General features: G+C 42.7%; 1 protein-coding gene across 2 annotated transcripts; it reads left to right on the forward strand.

Moving 5' to 3' along the window:
• The first annotated feature begins 170 nt into the window (after positions 1–170).
• On the forward strand, positions 171–6979 carry C1H1orf50 (chromosome 1 C1orf50 homolog). 2 transcript variants are annotated; one of them, XM_007164644.3, is made up of 5 exons: positions 171–299; positions 419–534; positions 5549–5635; positions 6148–6279; positions 6664–6979. In XM_007164644.3, the coding sequence occupies exons 1-5, from the start codon at positions 221–223 to the stop codon at positions 6862–6864; spliced, it is 615 nt and encodes a 204-aa protein (XP_007164706.2). In that variant the 5' UTR covers positions 171–220; the 3' UTR covers positions 6865–6979. The 2 variants fall into 2 exon arrangements, with proteins under 2 accessions (XP_007164706.2, XP_007164707.2); XM_007164645.2 differs by having other exon boundaries at positions 181–290.
• The last annotated feature ends 3106 nt before the right edge of the window (positions 6980–10085 follow it).

Consider the following 10085-nt stretch of genomic DNA (forward strand, 5'->3'; position numbering starts at 1 on the left):
GCAGCGCACGCCCAGGAGGCTGCACCGCCTCTTTGGCCTTCCCCCAGCTTGGACCCCGCCCCTCAGCAGAACCATGAGCGTCAGCCGCAGCTACGCCTCCGAGCTCCGGGCAGCTCCGACGCCCAATGGCCAGGGAACACGGAAGCTCCGCCCATGGGCCTTTTTGCGCAGGCTCCGTAGCCTCGCGCCGCCCGGGAAGTAGGGAGAGGAAGGTGGTGTCATGGAAGACGGTGCAACGCCCGGGAAGACCCAGGGAGTCATAGAAAACCAAGGAGTTCTGTCGGCGGCAGGTTGGGGAGGTAGGCGGGGCGGGAGTCAGATGGGGAAAAGAAGCCCTCCCGGAGTAGCTAGTCTGCCGGGCTCCGCGGGAGGCCGAGGGCGGGTGCTCACGGCCTGTGTTCCTGGGTGTGTGTCGCAGGAGCCCTGGTGGAGCTCACCCCGACCCCCGGCGGCCTGGCCCTGGTGAGCCCCTACCACACCCACCGGGTCGGAGACCCCTTAGACCTCGTGGCGCTCGCAGAGCAGGTGCAGAAGGTGAGGAGGCGCGGCTGGGGAAGTAAATGACCAGCTTCGTGCACGTTTGGTTCTCCAAGCCACTTAGTGTGCGGTAGCATTTGTTCTCGTCTCCATTTTACACGCGGGGAAAACTGATGGTCATGGCGAGTCGGTGGCCTGACTCCAACTGATCTTCTGAGACCAAAGACTCCTTCAGCTGCAAATTGAGTGCCCATAATCTCCCTTCGTGGGAAGGTTTGCACAGTACTTTCAATATTCATGATTTCATTTGGGCCTTAGGACAGCCCTGTCAGGTAGGCAGTACAGTTATTCTTCCTATTTGACACGTGAAGCGAAGTTTCCAGGGACCTTTCAAGATCACTCACTAACGCAGGGATGCATAGCCCGCTTACTTTAAACTGCTTCCCTAAGATCTTTACTTCTGACCTGAGGGCTTGTAGAGCTTAATATCTTTTAGAAGGGCAGGGACTCTAAGTTTTGCCCTCTGTCTTCATTCACTGGACACAGTATTCCCAAGCCCAGTGCTTAGACATTGATTGCCAAAAGAAGTAAAATAAGGAGGAAATATGACGTAACAGAAATAGCACTGGGAGTTTGGACACATGCATTTTAATCTCAGTTTTGATATTAACTTGCATTGTGACTTGAGATAAATTACTTTTTTCTGGACCTCAGCTTCTTTATCTGTAAAGTGCAGGGTGTCGGACTTCCCTGGTAGCACAGTGGTTAAGAATCCGCCTGCCAATGCAGGGGACACGGGTTCAAGCCCTGGTCCGGGAAGATCCCACATGCCATGGAGCAACTAAGCCCGTGAGCCACAACTACTGAAGCCCACTTTCCTGGAGCCCATGCTCCGCAACAAGAGAAGCCACCACTCACAGCAACTAGAGAAAGCCCGCGTGCAGCAACGAAGACCCAATGCAGCCAAAAATAATAATAATAATAATAAATAAATAAATGTATTTAAAAAAAAAAAGTGCAGGGTGTGAACTAGGAGAGCTCCTAGATCTAAATTTCTTGAAAAACCAGATTTCATCTAATCTTTCTTACCAAGACGTCCAGTTGTAGAACCCTCTTTGATATGTACAGGTACAGGGCCTTGCTACTTTAAAGCTTATGCTATCCCCCTCGTCCTTGTATACACGATCACATTTGGCCTTGGTTATGGTCAAAGGCCTTCATTTTGCTCAAAAAATTTTAATAATTAATGTGCTCAAATTCCCTTATATGTACATCTCTCTGCTTCAGTTTTGTTTTTTTTAACTAAGAAATTTTCAAATGCTTAGGAAAGCTCCTTTGATTCAAATCGTGTGCTTTCTCTTTTCTAGAGAGGTGGGAAGCAAGGTATAACTTTTATGGATTAGGAGAACATTATGTGTCTGTTTAATCAGATCACCTATTGGGAGGGAGGCTCCCAAAGTCAGATCTTAGGCAAAACATTTTCAGTGGGTTACTGAGTGACCATTATGTGTATTACAATGGCCTGAAACAAAGAAAGAAGGAACACGGTTTTTGTCCTTTAGCCTATAATCAATCTAGTGAAATACAGAGGACACATTATTGTGCTGCTTCCATTTTTCCAATATTAGTCTTTGAGAAGCTGAAGAAAAAACACTCTGGAGATAAAGAGAATCAAGCATATTTCAATCTGTGTACTGAAATGTACTTTCTAGCAGGACTGACTTCTTAACATGCCATTTAGGCATTCGTGTGTGAAAGCTCGGGAACCCTGGTTTTAAGGCATGAAATTTGGGATCAGACTGATCTGTGTTGAAATCTTTAACTGCCATTTATTAGCTATGAAACCGTGGACAGGTTGCTTCACCTCTCTTAGTCTAATTCCTAAAATGAGAAAGTGAAGTTGGAGTTCATCATCTCCAACTTCATAAGGTGTTATGAGAATTAAATGAGACAATATGCAAAGGGCCTCAGAGTGATTAGGGCCAGAGTTTGTGCTTATCATTATTGGTACTCTTTCTCTTATTTCTGTTTTAATTAGGCTTATTTGTGCACAAATGACAGATTTGTTGCCCCCTTAAGAGAAAGGAGATTTATTGTAAGGCCACTCCTAACCCAGAACTATCCTAGCTCTAGGAACCACCTATTCTCTCCTTGGCCATAAGGTGCCTCATTGTCCTTGGAACAAAATGCAAATTCTTGTGTCAAGGGCCATAAAGCCTTACATGATCTGGTCCCTGCACTCTTTTTTACATCTCCCCTCACTGACTACTCTTAAGCTGCACTGGCCTTAGAAATGCCTGGAAGCTGCTTCTCTGGTTTTTTGCATGGCTGGCCCTTTCCTTTCCTTCAGACCCAAGTCAAATGTCACATCCTCAGTAAGGCCTTCTTATCTGTAGAAGGCTATACCCCACCCCATCCAAATGACAGTATTATTAAATTGAATTTGAATGCCTCTAGACTACACATGCATTCTAATTCCTGCAGTCCTCACCACTCCCTGTTATTAAACCAGTTGCTTCATTCATTTGTTATCTTTGATCTGCCTCTACCATGTAATTATGGTTATTTCCTTCATAATAGTGCATCATTGTTCCAAGTACATACAACACTATCTTTCTTTTTGGCGTCTGTATCACTCCCCAGGGCGGTGCTATGCAGTATGGTAGCCACTAGCTTCATATGGCTGTTGAGCCTTGGAATGTGTGGTTAGTGCAGCTGAGAAACTGAGTTTTAAATTTTAACGTAAATTTGTTACCGAGCCCAAGCTTGCTCTGCTCACTGCACAACAGGCCAATAAATCGGGAGACGAGGTGTTGAGGCAAGGAATAGTGACGTTATTCGGAAAGCTGGGCATCCGAGAAGCTGGCAGACTAATGTCCTATAGTGCCATCTTAATCGGGGTCTGGATGCCAGTTTCGTTCATAGAACAGAGAGAGGGAAGAGGTGAGGAAGTAAAGAGGCCATAAGTCTTGCAAAATATCTCCTGGCTTGGCTAGTTTTAGGGAGGGGATGTGTTAATTTCTTCTTTTTTGCAGCCATTCACAGGTGGGCAGGGTCAGAATGTCTCCTTGTGAGCTGAACAAAAGCACTTTAGTTTAACATTCAGGCAGAGGGGCAGTGTTCCTGAGGCAGGCCATTATGTATGCTTATGCTATAGACAGCATCCTTTTAGTGATTATAGTAACAAAAGCAATGAAAAGCAAAGGTTAAAGTAAAAGAAACAGATTCAACATGGAGTCAGATTCTGTTCTTCCCTGTAACAATTTTAATTAATTTAAATTTTAAAACCTGGTAATTGATTCAATTACTGGAAACTTTTAAGTATATTTGGAACAATTTGAGTATGTGAATCAACTCTTTCAACTGTAAATTTTATGAAGTCTCAATACAGATCAAGTTTTTCCAATGAAAATTTAGCATCCAAATTGATAGGTGCTGTGAATATAAAATATACACTTAATATGAAATGTAAAATATTTCTTAACAATTTTTATATTGATTACATGTTGAAATGATAATTTTTTTTGATATATTAAGTTAAATAAAATATTAGATTTTTTTTTTTTTTTTGGCTACGCCATGCAACTTGCAGAATCTTAGTTCCCTGACCAGAGATTGAACCTGGGCCACCGCAGTGAAAGCGCCGAGTGCAAACCACTGGACTGCCGGGGATTCTGTATATTATTAGAATTAATTTTACTTATTTATTTTTACTTTTAACATGGCTACTAGAAAATTTTAAATTACATATGTGACTTGTTTCATATTCTAAAGGATAGTTGCATTAGACTGTAATCTTAACGAAGGCAGGGACCTCTTTCTCATGTTTGCCAATGTATCCAATGCCTAGCATGGTGTCTGACATACAGTAATTGCTAAGTGTGTATTCGTGGAACAGATAGAGGCTTGACTCAGCTTACTCAGTTGTTTCTATTCACTCATAACATGGCTTATACCTGACCTTTACCTTAAGCTTCCACAACTAACCAGCAAATTCTCTTAATATTTCTTAGTTCAAATTTAACCTCTTACTTTCTTTTCCTTAACTTAATTGTATACCACTAGAAGTTAATCAGTTTTGGGGGGAATTCCCTGGTGGTCCAGTGGTCAGAACTCCACGCTTTCACTCTCAGGGCGTGGGTTCAGTCCCTGGTCAGGAAACTGAGATCCCGCAAGCTGTGCAGTGTGGCCAAAAAAAAAAAAAAAAATGTTAATCAGCTTTTTGTGGAAAGTAATCTGGAAGTTTCTGATGTCTGAGTGATAGTCCTTCCCATTACGTGAATTGGTCACACCTGTCTCTCCTAGTTTTGAAAGTTATTTATTTTAAGCAATTTCCAGTGCCTTCAGTTGAATTTCCTAGCACATGGTAGACAGTCCTCTGTGTATATTATAATCGTTTCAGGTCTACATCATAGTGCAATCTTTTAAAAATACATTTTAAGTAACAATTAGGAATGCAAATATAAGTTAAAATATAATTAAGTGTGATGTAAATAATTCAACTGAGGTAATGGTCAGATTAACAGATACTTTCTATATATAGTTAGGTTCCTATATAGCAGGTGATAAGAGGCATATACCACAAGTGTCTTTGGATTTTCATTGTAAAACCCATCCCTGATTTCAGAAATGTTTAAATGTGAGAAAAAAAAATGGAGATCTGAGGAATAAGTGGGGTCAGTCAGGCAAAAGAGCAAGAAGGAAACATATTGGGTGGAGGAGAGGGCATATTCCATATTATTTGGAAGCAAGAGAGAGCAGGGCATGTTGGAAGACTGAAAAATTTGAGTGTGACTAGAATCTAGAGTGAACAAGGTAGACGCTTTGGGAAATAGAAAAGGAGCACTTATTTCTGTGGTGTGGGTCGTGTCAGCATTGGCTTTTTGTAAGCAGTACTGTTTGAGCTGGGCCTTGGGATGAGTGGGCGTTCATGGGGGAATGGTGAGAATGGGAAGAGTATTTTAGGCATAAGCAAAGATGTTGACATAACTTTACATTGGGATCTAAATAAGAACATCGTAGAAGTCTTATCCTTTTTTTGACCCACAGTTCAGTTTTTTTCTCACCTTAGGCTAATGAATTTGTCAGAGCAAATGCCACCAACAAGCTGACAGTCATAGCTGAGCAAATCGAACATTTGCAAGAACAAGCCAGGAAGGTAAGTAGTGGCTTTTAGGTAAGCATTCGTTTTCTTTACTTAGTTCATAGGATTGACTGAACTTGCTTATAATCATTGTAACTTACTTGTTCAGTACCTCCTAGAAATATAGAAGTGTTGAGTAAAATAGAATAAGCCCAAGAGGTTAAGTATAAGTGTTTTCACTGGGAGAAAGCTCAGTGAGATAAAGCATTTTGAGGGGAAACTATGTTTTCAGTTATAAAAGAAATGTACTGACCACAGAAAAATTGGAAAGAAATGTAAAAACCATTCAAAAGCCAGTAACACTCAACATTTTGAAATACAATTTTCCTAAAGGCATTTTTACAGCACAGTAGCGTAACATTGTGTAATTTTTCTCTTCAGTATCGTCTGGGTCTCAGTCATGATTCACTGCTGCGAGGGAGCAAGACCCTAGGCATTGAACTGCTTCCAGATTTTGAGTGGGATGGTCACTGAGTATGAGTGCCTGTTACCTAATACCTAATTGGTTACATCTCTGCGGTTCTTAGGTATTGGAGGATGCTCGCAGAGATGCTGACTTGCACCATGTAGCTTGTAATATAGTGAAAAAACCTGGCAACATTTACTACCTTTATAAACGGGAGAGTGGTCAGCGGTATTTTTCCATTATTTCTCCAAAGGTAAGAACATTTAATTTTTGCACAAAAATCTACTCTTGTCTTTGAGAAATTCTTGGGTGTGTGTTTGTGTGTGTGTGTGTGTGTGTGTGTGGTGTGTGTGGTGTGTGAGAAAATGTAGGCATAGGGGTTGGGAAGTGGTTTTCTAGAAAACTGGAGGTGGCATGAGCCCAGACATGACTCTGAAAAATACGCATGTGCTTAAATTATTTCACAGTCATTATCTCTGTTAAGGGAGGTATCTGATGTGTAATGTAACGGTTTCCAAGATGATTCTGACTGGTCTGGAGTGAAAAGCTAAAAAAGAAAATTGTGGTAGAATTAGGACGTGAGCTCAGTTTCTTTATCTCCTGCCCTGATCAGAACTGACTCGTTTGCCTTCTCTAGGAATGGGGGACAGGTTGTCCACATGACTTCCTTGGTGCCTACAAGCTACAGCATGACTTGTCCTGGACTCCGTATGAAGACGCTGAGAAGCAGGATGCTAAAATCAGCATCGTGAACAAGTTGCTAAGCCAGCCAGTGGCTCTGCCTTCAAGCACTGAACCCAGCTTCCAGGGCTTCACTTCCACTGAGAGTGGACTCTGACAAAGGCTGTCATGGCTAGGACCTGTCACCTCCTTGTTGCCCCAATCTCTGCCCTGATGGGAGGTGGCACGAGAGTCGAGGGCATGTAGGTAAATCATGAACTTCTTTGAAGGTGGTCCTGTGTGAATGTAAACGCTGTCGTTATTACTTTTAGTTGGGATGGTAAAGAATCACATCAGTCTCTTTTGGGATCCTCTCCAGGTCACAGATACTCAACTAGTCAGTTTCAGAGTACTGGCCAGTGTACTTTCCTTCTCCTTTATCTCCATCTGTTCTCCCATAAGTCAGAGCATTAGAGAAAGAAGGGTTTCTTCTTCCCTCGAAAAGATTGGCAAGTCATTTTCCAGAGAGGACTGTTGTTAGTCTCTTAGTAACTAGAAGTGTTTGAGATTGGGGTTGTGGCTGTTTAACAGGTGGTGCACCTGCAGCTTCAGATTCGTCTGGGAAGCAGAATGTTGGGTACTGGCGGATGATGAACAGCTTGGCTTGGCTAGCGAGCGAGTGTGTGGTTCTGGTATTTCTGCACGATTGATAAGGTTTGGCTTGTCCCATTCTGCTCTTTCTGCTGAGCTAGGATGACTGGAGAATTTGAGGCAGCAGCAATGGCCAGGTTTTGGAACAGTCAGCCTCTAAACTCATAGAATTTTAGACTTGGAAGAGATTTTGCAGGCTGCCACTAACAATGTTATGAATCCACTCTCTAGCCCCACTGAGCAGGAGATCCAGAGTTCCGCCATCTGCAGCAGGAAGAATCCATTAAGTGGCAACTTTAGAATATTGTGGAAAAGAGAATAGGACAGTGGGTAAGAAACAAGAAAAACAGCCAACCTGTTGATTATGAGTTAACTCAGATTAAAATTCATTTTGACCTGAATTATTCAGGAGCTTAACAGAAGCTTTTTGGCTGAGTTACTCTATGCTGATTCTGACTGAGCTCTTGTGGGACTCTACCTCACTTCCTGTTTGTTCAGTGGAATTAGCTAAATTGATAGCATATCCAGCATTGCTGTACTTCCTTCAGTGCCATATAATCTATTACAACATGCTGTAAAAGGAGTGAGAGATCTGTACTTGAAATCAAATTGTCCAAGTTCCTTTCTGGGGATGAATGTCCTTTGTGTTGATCTGCTTGGTAATGCCACAATCTCATCCTGGTGTTAATGGCCTTTCCTTATAAGCTTCGCTCCTTGTGAGCTGTAAATGGTCCACAAAGGCCTAGCAGAGGTTGGGACTAGATTCTGTCAAGGTCGCACAGATGATACGTGGTCACTCAGTTCACAGGAGGATGCTCTGTGGAGGCAGCCGTGAAAGCCTCTGGCTGGGAGGCTGCAGGATATGGGACACACGCACACACTAGTGGTATAGTAGTTGATTCTTACTACAGAAAGTTTCCCAGATTTTCAGAAGGTTTTGACTTGCGTGATAATGACACTTTGAGTACGTGCTTTGTTATCCATTACTGCATTAGTTACCACAAACTTAGTGGCTTTAAACAACACACATTTATTATTTCAGAGTTTCTATGGATCAGGAGTTCAGGCACACTGAACTGGGTCCTCTGCTTCAGGGTTTCTTTTCTCACAAGGCTGCAGTTGAATTACTGGCCAGGCCTGTGTCCTCATCTGAAGGCTCAGCTGAAGAAGGATCTGCTTCCAAGCTCACTTAAATTGTTGGCAGAATTTCAGTTCCTCAAGGGTTTGTAGGACTGTGGAGCTCTGTTTACTAATGAACTGTTAGCCAGAGGCTGCCCTTAGTTCTTTGCTACATGAGTCTTACCAACATGGCAACTGTCTTCATCAAAGCCAACAAGGATGAGAGTCTGCTAGCAGGATGGAAGTTATGGTAGTGACATCTCATACCTTGGCTGTGCTCTGTTAATTAGAAATAAGTCACTAGGCCAGCCCACGCTCAAGAGAGGTAATTACCTAAGGATATGAATACCAGAAGGTGGAAATCCTTGAATCTTAGAATCTGTATGCCGCAGTGCTCAGTTGAGAGGGAGAAGGAAGGCTGTGGGTAGAAGAGGCAGTATTACAAAGTGGTTAGGCTTGGTTTTGAAGTCACAGATCTGGACGTGACTCTTAGCTCTGACAAAATAACCTCCCCCTACTGTCCCTGCTTCCTCCTCTGGTCCCTTCTCCAGTCCATTCTGTATTCAGTCATCAGCTTGATCTTTTTTTTTTTTTTTTTTAATGTGGACAATTTTTTTAAAGTCTTTATTGAATTTGTTACAATATTGCTTCTGTTTTTATGTTTTGGTTTTTTGGCCACAAGGCATATGGGATTTTAGTTCCCCAACCAGGGATCAAACCCACACCCCCTGCATTGGAAGGCAAAGTTTTAACCACTGGACCGCCAGGGAAATCCCGAGCTTGATCTTTTGAAAATGCAAATCCACCTCACCCTTGACATGTATCCTAACCACTGGAACAGAGAGCAGTGTGATTCAGGAGCAAACTTTCTTCCGTTCAATAAGGTGTGCTCCTGGCACTGACCACCAGGTGGTGTCATTGCAGTTTCCTGGTTGTCTTGAAAATGCAAACCGACCTCACTTTAAAAAATTTTTTTACTTTGTTACAAAGGATATTGCATTTTTATTTTTTGTGAATACTGCTACAGATCCACCTCACCCTTGACATTTCCTAACCACTGGAGCAGAAAAGAACAGTGATTCAAGAGCAAACTTTCTTTTGTTCAATAAGGTGTGCTCCCTACACTAACCACCGGGTAGTGCCATTGTGCTTTCCTGATGAAGCCAGTTACCAAGCTTAGAGAAAGTTAGTGGCACTGTGAAGTGATTTTGGAGGTAGCATCTCCTAGGGGTACTAGGACCCAGTGATTATAAACAGTAACCATTTTTCATTCATCCATCCATCTATCCATCCATAAGCGAGTAATACTTAATTACTGAGTATTAAGTGCCTTCCAGGTTCCAGATTCTGGAGAATGACACAGGTGAGTAAGACAGGCCCCTATTTCCAGGAAGCTCACGGTCTAGTGGGGGGAAAGCAAGTCAGCCATTACAACATGGTATAAGAAGGACTGTGATAGAGGTGCACATGGAATATCATGGAGCAGCGGGGAGGGCTGCTTAACTCAGCCTGGAGAATTTGAGAAGACTTTTTGGAAGAGCTGACACCTGCTTGGGTGTTGAAAAAGAAACAAGAGTTAGAGCTTGTTTGGAGGCTCCAACTGTCGTCTCTGTAGGAAGGTTGTCTTTG

Source organism: Balaenoptera acutorostrata, chromosome 1 (genome assembly GCF_949987535.1).
Source record: "Balaenoptera acutorostrata chromosome 1, mBalAcu1.1, whole genome shotgun sequence".
In the NCBI taxonomy this organism is placed as follows: Eukaryota; Metazoa; Chordata; class Mammalia; order Artiodactyla; family Balaenopteridae; genus Balaenoptera; species Balaenoptera acutorostrata.